The sequence below is a fragment of the Poromitra crassiceps genome (assembly GCF_964638095.1).
Source record: "Poromitra crassiceps genome assembly, chromosome: 3".
Lineage (NCBI taxonomy): Eukaryota > Metazoa > Chordata > Actinopteri > Beryciformes > Melamphaidae > Poromitra > Poromitra crassiceps.
The window spans coordinates 58,234,518-58,254,998 of NC_139625.1; the positions used below are offsets into that span (position 1 = coordinate 58,234,518).

General features: G+C 43.5%; 1 protein-coding gene across 4 annotated transcripts in view; it reads right to left on the reverse strand.

Moving 5' to 3' along the window:
* col18a1b (collagen type XVIII alpha 1 chain b) overlaps positions 1–20,481 on the reverse strand; it is a 98,736-nt gene that overhangs the window by 11,881 nt on the left and 66,374 nt on the right. For 2 of the 4 annotated variants that reach the window (XM_083633963.1, XM_083633961.1), the window contains 14 exons: positions 18,514–18,567; positions 17,348–17,395; positions 17,141–17,221; positions 15,894–16,025; positions 13,764–13,817; positions 13,643–13,669; positions 13,338–13,436; positions 13,137–13,172; positions 9,979–10,059; positions 9,760–9,792; positions 9,593–9,628; positions 9,440–9,499; positions 1,041–1,118; positions 12–47 (listed from right to left, as the gene is read on the reverse strand). In XM_083633963.1, the coding sequence (XP_083490089.1) occupies positions 12–47; positions 1,041–1,118; positions 9,440–9,499; positions 9,593–9,628; positions 9,760–9,792; positions 9,979–10,059; positions 13,137–13,172; positions 13,338–13,436; positions 13,643–13,669; positions 13,764–13,817; positions 15,894–16,025; positions 17,141–17,221; positions 17,348–17,395; positions 18,514–18,567 (855 nt within the window). The remainder of the gene's footprint in view (positions 1–11; positions 48–1,040; positions 1,119–9,439; positions 9,500–9,592; positions 9,629–9,759; positions 9,793–9,978; positions 10,060–13,136; positions 13,173–13,337; positions 13,437–13,642; positions 13,670–13,763; positions 13,818–15,893; positions 16,026–17,140; positions 17,222–17,347; positions 17,396–18,513; positions 18,568–20,481) is intronic. The other 2 variants (XM_083633964.1, XM_083633962.1) reach the window with 2 other exon arrangements.

Sequence of the window (20,481 nt, forward strand, 5' to 3'; positions counted from 1 at the left end):
ATGGTACGTACAGGAGGTCCCACAGGGCCAGGGGGGCCGTGCTCTCCCTAGAAACAGACACACACATTAAATGGAAAAAGTCTAGATGTTTTGTGCATCATTTTACATATTTCCCAGCAATTCAGCATGACATATTTGGTATATTTAGGCTAGCTTTACACTGAAACTTTCACACAACTTGAGTTGGATGAAATTGAAGTGAAGTTGCAAATTATTTGCATGGTCTAAAGCCCTCTGCAACACACTTGAACCTACCGGTACATAGGACAAAAAACGAATTGTGTTCTGGCAACGCAGTAGTCTTGCCTAGACAATCTATCTCAACCTATCTCCACACTTTGTTTTGCAGTAACTTCAAGTTACTTGGATTAGTAACTGTTATATAATTACTTTTTGGAAATTGTAATCCCTTACATTACTAGTTACTGGAAAAGTAATGAAATTACAGTAACTAAGTTAATGTAACTATGTTACTGCCCAACACTGGATGGGATGTATACAGTAGGGCTGCACAATTAATCGTATTTTCATCGTCATCGCAATATGAACATGTGCAATAAACACATCGCAAAGACTGCCTGAAACGCAATGAATAACAAAAGTGGTTTTATTTACATACGTCATGCATTCCCACTCAGCATCTGATCATTTTGTCTTGTGTTGTAAATCCAGCGTAAACCTTTCCCTTGCAACAGTGCGCTCCGCCCCTCTGCCAAAGCCCAAACACGCTGTGTGTAGTTTCAGCTAGAGCCAGTGTGTATTTAATTTCTTTATTCAGTGGGCATAGGCTATGTTTGGGGTCTATGTTAGCATTATTAAAGCAGAAAGACATAGGAACTGTATAGCTAATATGCATACTTTAATATTTGTTTATTGCAAGTCGTATCGCCATCACTATATTGAACAATGTTATCGCACATCACAGAATTTCCTCATATCGTGCAGGCCTAGTATACAGTTTAAGGTATTACTGAAAATGTGAATGCAATGCATCCTAATGTGAGGTGGTCTGCTCACTAACTAGATGCTGAGTCCTTTACCTGCTGTCCTGCCAGCCCTCCCAGGTACATGGGTGTGCCATCAGGACCCAAGATGATGCCTGGCTCTCCTTTCTCTCCCTGAACAAATCATCCACAACAAACAGAAGGTTTCTAGTCATTATACACTACTTGAAAACATTTAGGAACCTCTCTTGAAAAATGTATAGCACTAAAGCCAAGACAATTAGGATACTTTTTTTAATGATTTTTCTGATTTCCCCCCATTTTATCCCCAATTATACTTGGCCAATTTATCCCCATGCTGCCCTATTGGCTGCCCCGGTTGCTGCTCCACCCTCCGCCGATCTGGGAGGAGCCAAGACTAGCACCATGCTTCCTCCGAGATATGCGCAGTAGCCAGCCGCTTCTTTTCACCTGACAGGGGGAGCTTCCCCGGCAGGACGTAGCATGTGGGAGGATCAAGCTATTCCCACCAGTTCCCTTCCACCCCGACCAGGCGCCCAGAACGACCAGAGGAGGCGCTCGTGCAGCGACCAGGACACATACCCCCAATCCGGCTTCCCACCCTCAGGCACAGCCAATCATGCCTGTATGGACACCCGACCAAGCCGGAGGTAACACGTGGATACGAACCTGCAACCCTCGTGTTCGTAGGGAGGGGATCTACCGCTACACTACCCGGACGCCCAATTAGGATACTTTTGAAAGGAAAAGAGTTAATATACGTTGACAAAATGACGTTTTTACAGACTAGAGACCAGAGATGGGGACTTGGACTTGAGTCGCACTTAACACATTGAGTGCCAGCGACGCCATATGGCGTCATTAGAAATTTACCGTAGGCTGCCAGCGACGCCAAATGGCGTCAATAACTCGAAATTGTTTTTTTGACGGGGGGGTGTCGATCTATGCTTCTTACATCGCCTCTTACAATATGAGAGCTATTGAATGTGTCTAACCTATTTTACAAAACCCTTAGGTGGCGACAGCGCACTCCAGATGAGAGAAAGTGGAGTAAAACACACAGAAGAAGTCGTTGGGGAAAAGGAAATCGCATCGCATCCGTCCGTATGCAGCTGCTTGATTGATTGATTGATTGATTTTATTTGATGTATTGTAACAAAGAAAACATGGAACAGAGGACATGCATCTCGGAAAACATCATCAAGGATTAAAACACAATAAAGTCAAAGACTTGTTTCCATTGTGGTCCTTGGTCTAGGACAGACAATACAAACAACACGAAACAAGCATAAGTACAAAGAATGATAAAAGAGAGACATAGACTATAGACTACTATACAATACTAAAATACAAAACAATGCTCAAATACTAAAAGTAATAAAAATACATAAAATAATATAAAATTAAATGAAAGAGAACCAAGACAAAGTGCATCTATGCTGTGACATTATCTAAAAGCCAGGATTTGACCTTCATTTTAAAAGAAAGCTGGCTTCATTGAAGCATAACGTTAGCTGTGCCCCTGCAGCAGCCAATCTGCTGTCACAATTGAGCACCTCCGTGTCCGCTGCACAGCCCATTCGCATGATCAGCCGTGGAGTTGTTATTATTCTCAACTGGAAGCATGGGAGCTGGTGACAAATACACGCGGTTGTAAAAAAGCTGGATGTAGCGGACTTGTCAGTGCAGAGCAAACGCAGGCAGCAGAAAGCCCCAGAGACACTCCCAGAAGAAGGAGTGTGCAGTTGAGGGGGTGGGGGGGGGTAGGGGGGGGGCACGCAGAGCACGCAGAGCAGCATACAACACCCAGACAGCAGGACAGGATTAGGAAACGCAAGCTAGAATATCTGATGCCCACCAGCAGTAAATCAAGAACAGCAAGAAGCTGCAACCAGCAGCGCACGCAGGGGCCAGCGCTGCTGGTTGCAGCTAAAAAATAGTATTTGGCCAAACAAAATTCCTTTGTTTTCACTCTTTTATTGAAGGAAATTATTTTTGAGGTGTCATTACATCAGAAAATATTAGCAATGAGTCAATGATGTGCTTGAAATGCTTCCTTTCACAAAAGGCTGAATATCAGCCGGCGATTTCAACTGTTGTCTGAATTCACGTCTGGACAGGTCTGGTAAAACAGCACAGTCTAACGTGGGCTATGGGCGATCTCTACTTGGTTGCTGCAGCGATTTACAACTTATCGATACTTGGAGGACTCTCCACCCTACTGATAGACAGTATACATTTTACTCAAAGGTCCACAAATCATCATCTAGAATTGATTATTTTTTTACTTCTAAATATGCTCTTGAAAATGTGCTTTCCTGCTCCATCGGCAATATTATCATTAGCGATCACGCGCCGGTGTTTCTGGTCATGTCCAGCAAAGGTCAATGCCCCAAAGGGCAGTGGCGGTTTGCAAACCATCTTCTTAAAAACCCAAATTTTAGTCCGTATCTTACAGAACAGCTTAAGTATTTTTTCATTGAGAATGACACCCCAGGTGTATCTCCTAGTTTACTCTGGGAGACTGCCAAGGCTGTTATCCGTGGCTTTACTATTTCATTTTCAGCAAATTTAAAGAAAAAGCAGAGGGCTCAGCAACAGCATCTTGAACAACAGCTAGGCAAGCTGCAGGATGAGTTTAACCTTAACCCGTCAGAGGACAGGAGACTTCAAATTGATGCTGTCACTGCAGCTCTGGACACACTCATGTCCAAGGAGGCCCAGAAATCCATTCTGTTCAGTAAGCATAGGATGTATGAATTCGGGAACAAGCCTAGTAAGTATTTGGCAAATCTAATTAAAGTAAAGGCAGGCTCCCAGGCCATTCCAGTTATAAAAGACAGATCTGGGAAGAGAGTTTATAACAACAAGGATATTAACAACTCATTCATTGAATTCTATGAACGCCTATACAATTCTGAGTCAGACTGCAATTCTGAAGCTTTGATACATAATTTTCTTTCTTCTATTAATCTCCCTCAAGCCTCAGATGCACAAAAGGAGCTGTTGAACAGGCCTGTCACCCGCGAGGAGGTTATAGACGCTATATGTGATCTACAAAATAACAAGGCCCCCGGGCCTGATGGTCTGACTCCTGAATTTTACAAAGCTTTTCGGGACCTGTTGATCAGCCCTCTGCTCAATATGTTGTCTTACTCCTTTGAATCTGGAGCTCTCCCCGACACGATGATGGATGCAAACATCTCATTAATTCTAAAAAAGGGCAAGCCTACAGATGACTGTGCCTCTTATAGGCCAATCGCTTTGCTGGACGTAGACCGGAAAATATTGGCCAAAATCCTGGCCAGGAGGCTTGAAGGTATCCTCCCAGATATTGTCTCAGTGGACCAGACTGGGTTTATATTAGGTCGTAACTCTTGTAATAATGTAAGGAGACTCCTTAATCTTATACAGCATGGTACAAAGCTGAAGGCCAAATCTCTCGTGATTTCTCTTGATGCAGAGAAAGCCTTCGACAGGGTCGAGTGGCCTTATCTGTTGGCTGTTCTCTCAAAATTCAACCTGGGTGACAACTTTATTAAGTGGATATCCCTTCTATATGCTGCCCCCCCGTGCCTCAGTTATCACAAATGGCCTAAAGTCTGCTGCGTTCTCTGTGAGGCGTGGCTCTAGACAGGGCTGTCCAGCCTCACCCCTCTTGTTTGCCCTTGCTATAGAGCCCTTGGCGGAGGCCATTAGGAGCGATCCGCTGGTGTCGGGCATACAATTAGGTCCCGTGCTGCATAAAATTTCCCTGTATGCGGACGACGTTCTTCTCTTTTTAAGCAACCCTGAGGCCTCTATTGCAAGAGTAGTGGACATAATTAAATCATTTGGCCACTTTTCAGGCTACAAGATCAATTATGCTAAATCTGAGGCAATGCCCCTGACTCCTCATGTAGTCTGGTCTCCATCATGTTCTGCCCCTTTTCGCTGGTCGCCATCAGGTTTCGTCTACTTGGGTATACATATTACCCCCTCTCTCCCTGGCCTGTACAAAGCTAACTTTGTTCCCATTATTAGCAGGATTAGGGAGGATTTGGCCCGCTGGACAGCTCTTCCACTGTCTCTCTTGGGAAGAGTGAATCTTGTTAAAATGAATATACTCCCGCGCCTGTTGTACCCCTTTCAAATGATCCCGGCTTTGTTAACAAGGAAATCACTTTCACTTTTAAACAGTTATTTGTCTTCTTTTCTCTGGAGAAGTAAGCGAGCTAGGCTGAGACTCACCACACTGCAGCGCCCTTGTGAGGAAGGGGGTTTAGCAGTGCCAGATTTTAAACGCTACCAGGTCGCCTGCCTCTGTACCTATCTGTGGCATTGGTTTAAAGATGACCCTGAATCTACCTGGCTCGCCTCGGAGGCTGCTCCAGTGGCCCCCATTCCTCTTCGTAACATCTTATATGCCTCTAAGAAATGGGTTAGTCTTAAGGTAAAAGACAATTTTATCCTACAGAACACTCTAAAAGTCTGGAGACTGACAAGGAAATTTGAAAAAAAAGAAGGTTCGATCTCTCTCCTCACTCCTATCCTCCAAAATCCAGAATTCCCCCCCGGAGTGGGGGACCATGCCTTCTCCCTGTGGTCTGAAAGGGGTATTAGGACTGTGGGCGACTTGGTGAAGAGGGGCGTTGTGATGTCTTTTGATCAGCTTAGAGAGAAATACGATCTGCCTCAGAATGACCTCTTTAAATATTTTCAAATACGTAGTTTCATCACCTCTGCTACTAAGCTGTATTCTAATGGCTTCTCTATCTCAGCGGTGGAAGGGGTTATTCAAAATCCTGGTAACAGGAAGTTGATCACTAGGTTTTACAGGGCCCTTTCAACTAATGATTACACAGTTCGTGCTAGGTCTCTTTGGGAAGCTGATTTTGGAGAGACTATTCTGGATGATGAGTGGGATGATGTATGGTCGAGCTCTTCGGGTTGTTTATCCACCAACAAAGCCAGGGAAATGCAATTCAGGATTATACACAGGCTTCAAATCACTCCAGTAAAACGTAACAAGTTTAACCCTTCTCTCTCTAAATTCTGTAATAAATGTAAGGTTGCTGAAGGTTCATATTTCCACTGTATTTTTGTTTGCCCTGCTGTTCGTGACTTCTGGGTCAAAGTGTGTAGAGAAGTTGATATTATATTCGGGAAAAAAATTGCACTTGGCCCTGTCTCCTGCATTCTGGGACTACATACGGCAGCATTGGGCCTTGTTTCCTCTTCATTGAAGCTGCTCAAAGTACTTTTATATAGTGCAAGAAGATGTGTTCTCCTTCAGTGGATCTCAGACTCAGCCCCAACAGTTTCGCAATGGATTCGGAGTATTATGGAACTTCTCCCTCTGGAAGCTATCGGCTTTTGGCTTAAGGATAGGCCTTTCAAATTCTTCCAAATCTGGATCCCCTTTCTGGACTACATTGGAGAGGATAGGGCTCGGGCCCTCCGGAGTGGTCTCTGTGGACTGGCTTGGTCTGACGTGTGACGTGTGGTGGGCCTTTGTCCATTTGCTGGGTCTGCATACCCCTGCTGTGTTTTTTTTTTTTTTTTTTAACCTTCTGCCTGCTGTGGGTGCTCTGTGAGTTTGTTTTTGTTTGTGTGTTTGGTTTTATGTTTTGTTGTTTTTGTGGAGATTGTATGTGTTGTGTTGTGGGTGGCTGGGGACGGAGGGCATATTATTTGTTATTGCATTCTTTGATGGCTATTTGCCCCTCTGATGGTTAAAAAATGAATAAACATACTTAAAAAAAAAAAAAAAAAGGCTGAATATCTCAGGTTATAGAAAAAAAGTGGCTGTTTTTGGTCAAATCAAGCTATCTTCTCCGGCTCATAACTAAAGAACGGAAAATGGGATCAATAAACTTTTTTTTGCAGGTGATAGAAGAGAGTCTCATCGTTATTTGTGCGTGTTCAGTGTTTACATAGTAATTATTAAAGAAATTATATGACTGTTTTAAAATGCATTGCGGCCTATGTGGCACAGTACAGCACCTTTTGCCCAAGGGCCGTGGCACTCAAAGTGTTAAGTCACCCATACAGTGACTTGAGACTTGACTTGGACTTCAGGTTTGGGACTTGTGAACAATCTTTCATTCAAGTCATAGAATTAACCATTTATTGCATAAATGAGTATAATGCATACAATTATGTTTGGCGTTGAAGGCTCCGCTCTTATAATTAATTTAATATTTAATTTAATATTAAATTAATTTAATTCTCCCTGAACTCGGCTCAGCAGCATGCTACGCCGAGCAGGGAGAGCAAGCAAAATCCCCCAAGGGAATAAAATATTCCAGATACATTTAAACCATAGAGAGTAAAAGAGGGAGCCTAAAAGCAAGACATGGAAACATGTTCATTTTTTGAGCCATGCAGACTCCAGAGCTACAAAACATGATAGCATTTGATCTAAAAGTGGAGGCTGGGGTGGAGGGGGCAAAGCGTTGCCAGCAGCCGCAAACGATCAGCAAGGTGGGGAACAGATCAGTGAGTGAGAGGCTGCCATATTTAAACGGACCGCCTTGATGTGAGTTGACTATGATTGGAGAATGGTTAAACGATGAACCAAACAGAGGCTGTCAGCTGGTACAGCTGGGGCGTAGCCTATGACATCATGTCTTGAATGAACTAACGCAGGCTTCATTTATTTTTTATTTGTATTTTTTTGTTGCATTAACATTAAGGAAATGTCTACTAATGTCATCCAATCAACTGCACACTGTATGCTAATAGATAAAGGAGTGAGGATAATGCAGTGCATGCTTTGAATTCCTTAGTTTTAGCTATGCAGTGTTCTAAGCAGACCGGATGGTATGCAGCAGATATAGAACACTCATCCATAAGAGACTTGAGACTTGACTTTGACTTGTGACCAAAGACTTCAGACTTGACTTGGACTTGCCCCTCAAAGACTTGAGACTTGATTTGGACTTAAGCTCAAAGACTTGAGACTTGACTTGGACTTGCAAAAAATGACTTGTGAGCATCTCTGCTAGAGACCAATGAATCTAACATTAGTTAATCCAGTCAGGAGAACGGGGGGGGGGGGATCACCCTTCAAAGTGCCCTTTGCAAAGTAAGTGGTAATTCTAATCGATTCAAGACAGCCTTGATACGCCAACGCCATTGTTATTAATCCTTGGCGCACTTAACAGCTTGACAGCGGCGTTAGTCCCACCCGTTGCACTGTTATTGATGCTGATTGGCTAATCGTTAGTCCCCCTCGGGGCTCATTGGACAAGTCATTCTTTCAACCAGCAGCCAAAACTCCACTCGGAGTGGGCGGATTCGAAGGTCTGGATCCATGCAAATCCTATACATAATTATTTAGTACTGTACATCATATACATCCCTGCGGCCTCGCATACATTGGTAAAACCACAAGAGCCCTCAAAACCAGAATCACTGAACACAGGTGTGCCATCCGCAGCCAGGACCCTAAGAGTCCAGTTGCTGTTAATTTTGCAGAAGCCCGCCATAACATATCCACTCTCAGATATATTGGCATTGAGGCCATCAAATGCCCTAGGAGAGGAGGGCATGAGTCTGTGCTCCTGAGGAGGGAATTATTTTGGATCTACACACTTGACACACTCACTCCCAGAGGTCTGAATGAGGACTTTAGCATCAGACCTTTTCTGTGAAATGACATTACTGTGATGCTCTCCTTTGCTGTGGTTCCAGATTTCTGTGCTGTCCATATTCAGTGATATGTATTGTAACCTTAATGGATTTTGTTGTTGTTTCCTCTTCTGATGTCTTAATGAAATCCCCCCCCCCCCCCCTATTCTTTAAATATAGAGGCGCCTCTTCTTTTTTTTTATATATCTGGTATATATATATCTGGCCATTTTTAGGTATGTCGGCCTTCTGGCCTGATGAGATTTTCTAAATGTGCTGTGAAGGCTTTTTTCTATATTTGACTGTATTATATTGTACATATCTGTATATATTGACATGTATTAGTGCATTTTTGATTACCTTGTAACACTGGGTCAAACTCACATTCACTGTGGTCATGTGATGACCATGGGAGTCATGTGACCGAGACAAAGGGCTATTTAAGATGGCGTCTGTCTCTTATGTCTGAAGAAGAGCGTGAAGCTCGAAACGTCACACGGGTAAATAAATCTGCAAACGGGAGCTACAGTGTCTCTTTTCTATTTCATCATAGACATACATATCATACAATTTCCAAAAATAAATAAAATTATGGAACTTCGATCGATTTCCCCCCCAAACTGCTACAGTTTTCTTCAAATACATTGTTTTTTTAGAGTGTAAAATTAAAAAATTATCTATATATAAATTTGGCAATGTGGGCAATGTTTGTTTGTTTGTTTTAATTTTGTGTCCCAGAAGTGATGTCACACACACACACACACACACACACACACACACACGCACAAGGCGGGCGAGCCTAGGAATCGAGCATGTAGCGCGCGAGATGCCTAGTTGAATAAAAAAGAGGATTCATCTACCTTAGCTGCATGTCCTGCAGGACCAGTCTCCCCTGTGTCTCCCTTTGGTCCCATGGGTCCCTACATCAACACATAAAACACTTCAATTCCCTCCAATGTTTTTGTTTCGATTGTAGTTTTCCAAACATGACCTGCATGGACAAGGATACACACCGGGAATCCTGCTCTTCCTGGAATACCAGGTCCTCCCTGGAAAGAAGAGAACAATAACGCATGAAAAAAGAACACATCTTCTCTATATACTGTATGCTAAAATAGGTGCTGGCAGAGTGAAGTTAATTGTGAGATGGGTTAGAGGACCACAGGGTATGTTCACTCACCTGCGACCCTTCGTTCCAATAAATGTCGTTATACTACGGCAAGACAAAGTTAGGTCAGTTAGTAGGGATGTGAATCACTGATCGAGTAAGTGGGTGATTGTTAGTTTAAATGTAGACAAACATCCATCAATGAGTCATTTAGTGAGTGAGTGGTGCAGTTACAGTAGCAGGTCATGTGGGTTATTTTCTGTGCAGGACAGGTGCGTCCCTGTAACTCACATCGGTCTGGTGGATGACCTGCCCTGGAGGTCCAGGAGGCCCTGGAGGTCCAGCTGGTCCGCCATCTCGCCCCGGCACACCCTGCGTCACAAACAGACACAAAATCAACAGGACGTGTTTTTTACGTTATTATTTTTTCTGATTCCCCCCATTTTCTCCCCAATTGTACTTGGCCAATTTTTCCATCTGCTGCTCCGGTCGCTGCTCCACCCTCTCTGCCGATCTGGTGAGAGCCGAGCCTAGCACCATGCTTCCTCTGACACATGCACAGTTGCCAGCCACTTCTTTTCACCTGCACGTGGGAGGATTGCGCTATTCCCTTCCGCCCCGAACAGGCACCCCGACCGACCAGAGGAGGCGCTAGTGCAACAACCAGAACACATACCCTTAATCCAGCTTCGTACCCGCAGACAGCCTATCGTGACTGTATGGGCATCCAACCAAGCCGGAGGTAACATGGGGGCGTGAACCTGCGACCCTCGTGTTGGTAGGCAGGGAATCTACCTCTAAAAATCAACCGGAAGTTAAGTTAAAGTGTAACTTACCGCCAAAACACTTTTTTTCAGCTTTTAACCAATATATATGGCTTTTGGGGTGGTATGTGAAGGATTCTGGTCAAAATCTCCACATTTGAGACCAATCTGTTACAATTTTACAAACCCCTATCATTTCAGCAGCATAAGTGCCCTCTATGGGTTCAAACCTGCTTTTTTTGTGCCCTCAAATTAATGGCCGATTTGGTACATCGTTACGTCATGGTGGTATTTGCGCGTGCCCCACTCATGTGAAAAAAACAATTTTTTCCATGTGATTATTATTGTAGTTCACGCGGCGCGAGCCCTTTAAGAGCAATGCATCATGTGTAATCGCCTACTGTGGCTAATGTTAGCGGCTAGCTAGTTATGTTACATGGCAGTAAAACGCCACTGAATGACCAAATTGATATAACTTTTAACCATTTCTAGTAACACTGTTTCCATACGGATCACCAGCATTAGTTTTTTGTTTATAACGTGGCTATATTTATCATTTATCGTTCACTATCTCTGATACACTGAAAATACTGGGAGGCGGGCCATAGCGCCTCTGTCGATGATTTGATTTGACAGTTCTGGGCTCTGGCGTTGGCGTTGGCCAATCCTGGCGTGTTCCACCCCCAAATCGATTGTGTTCTGGCGCAAACAGAGTGGGTTCCACGCATAGGTTCCAGGACGAAACAGGCTCGAGCCAACTACGTTATCTGGAGCAGCGCAGTAAATACAATATTCCTGGAATGCGAGTTTAACTAAACAGTTACATGTCCTCTGCATTCTACATCAAATGAAGACATTACCGTTTGTTTTATTTGGTATGTTACATACTTATTGGCCAAGTTATGTTAGTTATGGCCTAGGAATTCTGCCAGGGTAAAGAAGGGAGTATAGGCGGCCATCTTGCCTGCAGAGTTTTCAAATCAAGTAGAATACTGTTTTGCAAGAAATCTGGGGGGTCAGACCCCCTTTAAGTTATCCTTCATTTATCCCCGTGGGGAAATTCATCCTGTGCATTTGACCCATCCTCTACTAGGAAGCTTCCTAGAACTAGGAGCAGTGGGCAGCCACAGTGCAGCGCGCTTGGACCAACTCCAGTTCTTTTGCCAGTGCCTTGGTCACGGGCACTGACAGGAGAAAAAAGAAAGAAATCAACAGTAACGCCATTAGACAATTGTTTTTTAGTCATAACTATTAGGCTGCGTTTATGTGCTGATGGGAAACTCAGTCAAACCCGTAAGCGTAAGGCAAACGATAAGCAAACATAAGGCTTTAGCTTTGCCAGTGAAAGATGCTGTTCAGCGTTGGTGGAGGTTTGCGCTCTATAGCAGTGATGATTCTCAACCTTTTTCATATCAAGCATCCCTAATTTAGATTTAATTTACGACCACGGACCCATTTGTCTCTCAGTCTCAAATGTGAGAATATTTCTATTGTTAGATATGACTTTGTCCAGAACTCCATGACTATCTGTATTGTAGGCAGAGAGATAATAGTGAAACTATGATCAAATCAGCCATTCTCTAGTTGTGTTAACCTCTTCTAAATGAAAATAATGGCGAAGTTTAACAATTCATCAGTTTGCTGGGGAGACCCTGAAGCCCCCTCAAGGTCCTCTGGTGGTCGCCGGACCCCATGTTGAGAACCACTGCTTTCTAGTCTTGAAAATGCCAAAACAATGTGGTAAGAAATGATGCGTCATTCCGCCAAGTTTTGTCAAAATGTGATCAAAGATGTCTGGGATATCATGCATGACAGATGGACAAACACACACAAAACAGAAAATAAAAATGTCCGTCTTCACAAGTATTTTCATCTAGAATTAGGTCTTAAAATATTATATTTGAGAACTGTGTTGGGGGGGAGGCTAACCATTTCCATGTTTTTTGGGGGTGTCCAAGAGTGGTGCTTTTCTGGAGTGGTCTCTGTGACAAAATACGAGAGATCTTGAAATTACAAATACCGAATACTTGCCTTACCCTGTGCCTAGGGGACATTCCGGATGACATCCCGAGGAGTGATGCTTATTTATTGAAAGTCTTTATAGTGGCAGGGAAAAAGGCCATCACACGTAAATGGCTGCAAACGGATCCTCCAAGCATGGAAAATTGGTTTCAAATAGTCACTGACATTTTTCAAATGGAAAAGCTCACTTTCATCTTAAGACTAAATCTAGTGGGATTTGAGAAGAAATGGGGAAAATGGATAGACTATGTAGAAGAAACGACTAAGGACTCTTGGGGGCCTCTCCCTCCTCTTCCCCTTCCCCTTTTTCCTATCAATCTTATTGTCTTAAAGCCTTTACCACCTTTAACTGAAGAAAGCTAATTTAACCATTATTTGTAACTCATGTATAAAACTGGAACTGTATATGTGAATGAATGCTTATATGTTTGTGCGAATATACCATCTGCTTTTATGTTATCTATGTTTTTTTGTTTGTTTTATATGTTTAATGAAAAATCAATAAAATCATAAGTAAAAAAAAATATATATATATTATATTTGAAAAAATATATAACAATATATATAACTGAAAGTGAAAAAATGGCCAATGAAAAATTGCCAATGGAGTAAGACGGTTAAATTAAGTTGAAATTAAGAGAAAGTTAAAAAAAGATTACTCACCATCTCTCCTCTCTCTCCTCTGTCTCCCTTCTCACCCTAAAAATAGAGCATGAAAAGAAATGTGTGTGATCCTGGAATATGGTATATTGCTGCTGGACTACAGTAAGGATAAGGATAAGTAATAGTGTATTACTGACATATGGATATAAGCTAAACAACTGCAACTGAAATACAACACACAGAGTTCAGCTAGCTTCCTACCCATTTCCCAGGGAATCCATCCATGCCCGCAGCTCCAGATGGGCCCCGTGGTCCTTCTGCTCCTTTCTCTCCAGCAATGCCCGGGAAACCTGCCCTCCCCTACAAATCATAATACTAAAAATGACTAATAATTACACACAGGAGGGCAAATAATGACCCACTTTCAATCCACTTTCAGAAAAGCATTAATTTATGCTTTCCCCCCTCAAGAACAGTCTATCATACTTAACTTGCATCTGAGAGCGAGAGACCAATAGACAGACAGACAGAGAGAGAGAGAGAGAGACAGAGACAGAGAGACTTACTGGCAGGCCTGCGATACCAGGTGAACCCTGCAACACACAACACAGGACAGCATGAGGCAGTGAACCTACAGTATAGTACGTGATGTCACCTGTGTGTGAGAGAGAGGCAGTGATTGTCTACCTGTGGTCCTTCTACTCCTCTGATTCCAGGCACTCCAAATTCCTCCTGGTCACCCTACACAGTGAGGAGAGGGGCTGTAAATGGAGAAGGTCTTCCCTATAAACCAGGGATGGGCAACTTTGGTGATAGAGAGGGTCACAAAGAAATGTCCTCGGTACCAGAGGGCCAGATTGTGACCGTGCACTTCCACCAGTAGCCTACTGTAACACCATCACTTCCAATTATAGCTACTAATTTGATAAAAAGGATGGGTAATCAAAGTTTATTATACCAACATTTATATTTTTCATATTCAAATTTAGTAATTCTTCCATTCAGATGACACCAAAACTTTGCTCTAGCCTTAAAACAGCCCACTACAGCAATTTGACGGGGTACATCACCCAAATATGTCATGTTAATCAGATTAGTAATGTTGCATGTGCAATATGCATACTAGATATAGTTTGTTACAATAGCGTTAGCTTAAATGCTAACGTTAAACAGTATGTGGATTGACAATGCTACCACCATTAGCGCCATGTTCTGGGATGTACAGTAAAATAAAAACACAGATTTGGGTGATCTAACCTAACCTAACCAAAAGCGTCCGCCTTGTAAAAAAGAAGAAAAAGGGAAATTGACCCAGGGGCCAGTTGCCCACCCCTGCTAATCCATCCATCCATCCATCCATCCACACACCCACCCACCCATCCAAGATTCAAGATTCAAGATTGAAGATTTTTATTGTCACTCCATGGTACAAGTATCACATGTGAAATTCTTGTGCTGTGGACTCCGTTTACAACATAGTACAAATATAACAGGGCATATGAGTGCAAAAACAACAAGAGACACAACAAGCAATAAGGTAGTAGAGTGATAAGACAAGTCAGAGACAGTGGCATATTCACTGCACATAGGTGCACATGTCATGTGCATACTTTAGACGTGCTTAAACATTTTAAATTCGACGTATTTGACGTACAGGTGCAAATAGCATATACCTAATTAAACATACAATTAAACATTAGACATACATAATGGTAGCAGCTACAGTACGGTACAGTACAGCTACTACACTATTTGTGTATGTTAAGGAGTCTTGTGGCCTGCGGGAAGAAACTGTCCCTCAAGCGATTTGTGCGTGCTTTTGGGACCCTGTATCTCCTCCCTGAGGGTAACAGGGAGAACAGGCTGTTGTGGGGATGGTTTGTGTCTTTGATGATCTTCAGGGACCTCCTGAGGCACCGCTGGTTATACAGTTCCTGCAGTTCTGGCAGCTCACATCCTGTTACGTGCTGGGCCGCGCGTCTCACTCTTCGTAGCGCCCTGCGGTCCATGGTGGTACAGTTCCCGTACCAGGTGGTGAAGCAGGCAGTCAGCAGGCTTTCAATGGTGCCTCTGTAGAAGTCCCTAAGGATCGGAACGCCTTCTCTCGAGACCTCGACTCTGATTGGCTAAACGGACAGTGACTATCCGACCATCCAACCATCCGATACGTCCATCCAGAAAAAGTTCATCCCTCTTCAACTTTCTGTCCATCAAAACGTATGCAAATTTTCTGGATACGTACACTTCTGAGTGCTCCACGGACAGTCAGACAGTTGTCATTGAAAATGAATGGAAGTGAACAGAGAAATGAACGCACACGGACAGACACCACGGATCAGTGTGGCCAAGGCCTAAGGCTCCACGTATAAAGCAATTTCTAAAGGTGTGATCACAGCACACTACGGTTTGTTTTCTTTGGTCTGAACTATAGTGGAAAAGTTTAAATTGTTGCATTTGGTTAGTTATCCAATTACAGTGAAACAGTTCTTGTCAACAAAAGTCACATGACTCAGAAGAAGCTTGTTTATTGAACAGAGTTTTGGCGACCTGCCAAGTTAGAGATGTTTGACAGTGGGGAGTCAAAACAAATCTGATTCCAGTCCCTGTAACTTGAGCTAAACATGATGGACTTGTCTGCACTCTTTGCCATCATTTACCTTTTCTGTTGATGCCAGTTAAGTTACAGTAGTGAGCCATCTCCTTATACCCATAAAACCTTGGGTTGGGGTCGTTTCCTATATAGTTTGAATTAAGTTTGAAAAACCAACGTAAGAGTTCAAATAAACCGCTCCAAACATGCTTGGTACCCGTACTCACATAGCCAACTCTGTACGGTGGTCCTGGCGGCCCGGGTGGTCCTTGGGGCCCGACAGGTCCCATGGGACCCGGAAGCCCAGCCAACCCGCCCTGCCCTGGTAGACCCAGCTGTCCTGGGTCACCGTGGGCACCCTGGGGTGATGAGGAAAAGCATGTGGGTGATAAAGATCTATGTCTCTCTGCTGAAGTACACTCTTAAAAAGGGCAGACTGCGTTGTTGTGTTGTTATTGATGGATGTCCTTTTTAGAGTGCCTATAAAACTAGATGCTTCTGGTGTTAGCACAAGCAGTATGAGGATGAATGAGAAAAGCACGAAGACAAAACAAGCGCAAACCTTTAAGCCCACGGCACAGTGATGTGGATATTATGGTACCACCCCTAACCAATCCCCCTATCCAGCCCTCGAATCCTGACTCTCTACCACCTTCCTATCCCTAGCTATGACCCCTTTTCCCTCACCGCCCCCTTCATTGCTCCTCCTTCCACCAGCCATATCCCCCTAACCCAGTGCTACGCAACCTTGCCCTACTCAGGAGCCACATTGACAAAAAAAAACAATCTGCAAGAGCCACAATCCAAAAAAGTCCCTTTCCTCCTTTATTTATTTATTTATGTTAAGTAGGAATTAAAAGAGCCACAACTACCCATAAAGGAGCCACATGTGGCTCTAGAGCCTCGGGTTGAGTATCACTGCCCTAACCACTCCCCCTACCCAGCCCTTGAATGCCGACTCTCTACCACCTTCCTATCCATATATACAGTACGGCCCCTTTCCCCTACCCCCCCCCCCTACTATCCCCCACCACCCATCCATATCCCCCCAGCCACTCCCCCTACCCACCCCTCGAATCCCAACTTTATGACCTTTCTATCCCTAGCTATGGCTCCTATTTCCTAGCCTCATTAAACACGAGTGAGTGAGTGAGTGAGTGAGTGAGTGAGTGAGTGAGTGAGTGTCCTGATCTTGCCATCTTCTGACCCTGTGGCAGGGCCTGCTGGCCCAGCGTCGTGGGGAAAAACAGATGTGTGCAGAGTGCAGTAGATGTTTCACAGAGTTAGAGGTAGAGTTAAATGATCAAAACACAATGAAGCATGTGAGGATGAGGAGCAGCTGAAGATTCAAACAAACCATGAGTGCCTTGAAGTAGTTGAAAAGGGATGAAGTGAAGTAAATAACTCAGGTTTGAAGTAGGGAAATGCGAAAAGCTTAGTAGAAAAATGGAATCACCAAGCAGAGACCCAGTACCTGCGACCGGTTAGACACCGGAGTGGAAGGGTTAAAGTAAGTCAGGAGACCGCTGAAAAAGCTGGAGACCTGCGAGTCTTGCTAGAGGAGGGCAAACAAGGAGGAGAACATCTGAGAAGACCTACATCCACATCATTCATGCTTTTAAATGACAAAGCCACAGCTTTCAGTTTGAAATAAGGCTAAAAATGAACAGGTTGGACTCACCTTTTCCCCAGCCGCTCCTGGAAGACCGAGCTGCTCACCGCAGTCACCCTGGAGGGATGGGATGCATTGAAGAAAACATGAGAAAAACATGATACAGTAATACTACTTCTCTTTTCCTCGACAAGCAAGACCCAGCAGTCAAATGCAGGTTTAATAGAAAGAGTATAATCAGAAAACAGTAACTGGGCAGATCATGCACTGAGGCCGCCGCCGCAGTAGGCTCTGACTAGAAGGTTGCCGGGGCAAATCCCTGACTATCACTATTCACTATCACTAGAATAGAATAGAATAGAATAGAATAGAATAGAATAGAATAGAATAGAATAGAATAGTGAATTTTCTCTGTTGCCTGGGTCGTCGTTAGTATGTTGTCTGCCTGCAAAACTAACTAACTGTATTCACTTTTTGTTTGTTGGTATTATGATGTTTCTGTGTTTGTATACAAGCTGCTCTAACCCAATTGCCCATTGTGGGATTAATAAAGTTGTTTGAAGTTTGAATAGAATAGAATAGAGAATAGAATAGAATAGAATAGAATAGAATAGAATAGAATAGAATAGAATAGAATAGAATAGAGAATGGAATAGAATAGAATAGAATAGAATAGAATAGAATAGAAGATAACTTTATTGTCCACCAGGGTGGAAATTTGTCTTCGGCTCGATCACCAAACACAAAAAACAACAACATAACAAGCCGGTCCGCACTTAGTAAGACAAACACATAGACAAGGATACATTAAACATTCAGTTCAATCATGTCAATGTCTGTGGTTTAAATAGTGTTGGTCAATACTAACCTGGGATGGCACCTGGGATGAAGGACTTCTTAAATACATTTTAGTTGCCAGAAGGACTAAATAGCGCCTCCCAGAGCTTAGAGGCTCAAACTGGCTGAATAAAGGATGGGAACTATCTACCTAGCTACGAACTACTTTGCTTGCCATTTACACAATTACACAATTCTTAAATCTACAGTTTAGGTGACCAGACCAGGTAGGAAGATGAAAAGTTAAAACACAAGTTTTGTACACCAATTCTAAAACATGCTGACTAACAGCGAGGCCACAGAATCTTCTCCGAAGATACAGTCGCTGTGAGCTACTCTGTATTTTCAGAAAAGCTCAGCCGAGTCTACCGAGATCTACTTTCAAACTGCTTCCTCACCTTGGCTCCTGGTGGTCCAGGCAGACCATGTCGGCCCAGGGGACCCGGGGGACCCTGAAACATTTCACACAATCAGAGAATCAGTGAGATGGCCTATAACACACATTCAGTTAATCTCAAGCTAAACTAAGAAAGTCATACAGGATATCCTTTCAAATAGAAAAATATCATTGAAAGAATGCTTGGAAGTTTGAAACTTCGAGTAATTATCTTGAAGGGATCTGTGGTATTTTATAGACATTTTTGTTGTTATTGCAGTTTTTGGGCCGGCATGAGCACGGCCCCGTTAGGAGGCATTGTCTGGTCCGATTCTGTCAAGGATTTACAAGCCGATTTACTGGGGACTGGATTTGGCTTTGGCCAATCCTGGCGTGTTCCGCCCCCAAATCGAGTGGGATTCAGCATGTTGTGGCGCTACGCGAGTGAGATCATAGCCTTTGTGGGGAGTGGAGAGTGCAGCCTGCCGGCCTGGATTCTCCAAGGGGCCGGGGTCTGAATTCGGCCTTAACTACGTTAACTAACGTTATCCTAGAATGCGATTTTAAAGCCCCATTCAGTAAGTTTTCCAAGTTTTGCTATTGGGGAAACTGCGCCCTCTGGGTCCAATAGTATCGATAATGATATCGCCGTTCAAAGTCAACAAAACACAGCGCCAGAAAGCTCTATGTACATGTTGTGACATCGGGTACTCACCACGTGATGAAATAATAATCCTTAAATAAGTTCCGTGAAACATCATTTTCGTAGCAAATCCGAATCGAGTTACTTCCTTGTTTTCCTGAAGACAGCGCTTCCGCTGTACAGCGCATGCGCGTATCCTTTTCTTTTTTCTTTTTTATTGCCACGGGACGTGGCAGACAACTTGCTTAGTCCCAGGGCTGGCCAATGAAGGGCGGTGTGGGATAAATAAAGTGGAGGGTCTCCCTATTACAAGTCAATCTACCATGTCCTGTGACTAAAAAGCTCTTATATTACAGTAAAAAATGTCAAAAATCTTACTGATTGGGGCTTTAACGAACCAGTTACATTTCTTTGCATTCTTAGACATTTACCGTTTGCTATGTTGTTAATGTTACATAGAATTGGCCAAGTTATTAGTTAGTTTATGGGCTAGAAATTCTGCCAAGTTACAGGCACTAGGCACCCATTTTCTCCATTTCGAGGAGAAAAGCCAGCTGCCTTTGTGTGGAGCGGAGCGGAGAGTGCAGCCTGCCGGCCTGGAATCTCTGAGGGGCCGGGGTCTGAATTCGGCCTTATGCGGTGGACTCGTCTGCCATTTGCCTGCTCGTCAATGCTTGTTTTGCAGTGCCCGTTCGCCTTTCACTGAAAACTGTCTGAATTTGACAATTTATGGTGTTTTCTTTGGACTACGTGGGTGGCACTTGTTTCTGAACTGTGTCGTATTGATGGTGTTGTGTGGATGTGTGGAGTGCAGTGTCATGGTGTTTGCTGGATAATTGCCTTATAAGGGAGAGGGATTCTGTGGTTTCTAGGTGCTGGAGAACAGGCTCAGCTGATGGCATGATGCTTATCCACTCTTGCTTTCAACCTATTTGGAGTTACTACTAAATTTGTGTGTTTGATGTTCACTGATAAATTAACTGCAAGTCACCTAGGAAGCTTCTGTGATGATGTGGGTTTGATTTCGACAAAAATCTGAAGAAAACTGCACTGCTGGATATTTTTTTTTATCACATTTTTTGTTGGAAGCAGGCCCGTATCTAGGGTGAGGTTACTGGGTGGGCAATTGAAAATTTTGGGGGAGCAATGAAAATAGCCATACCAAAGAAAAACTCGCCAAAAATGTGCCTAACTTTGGAACATTATTGCCGACAAGCTAGTATGCCATACAGTAGCTGGTACCAGGTCCGTTTTTAGCGGTCTTTGGCGGTAGGTTGCCCAAAGGTTCTCGGTTTGGGGATGGGGATTAAGTTGCATTATATTCTAACACTAAACTGTTCCACTAGG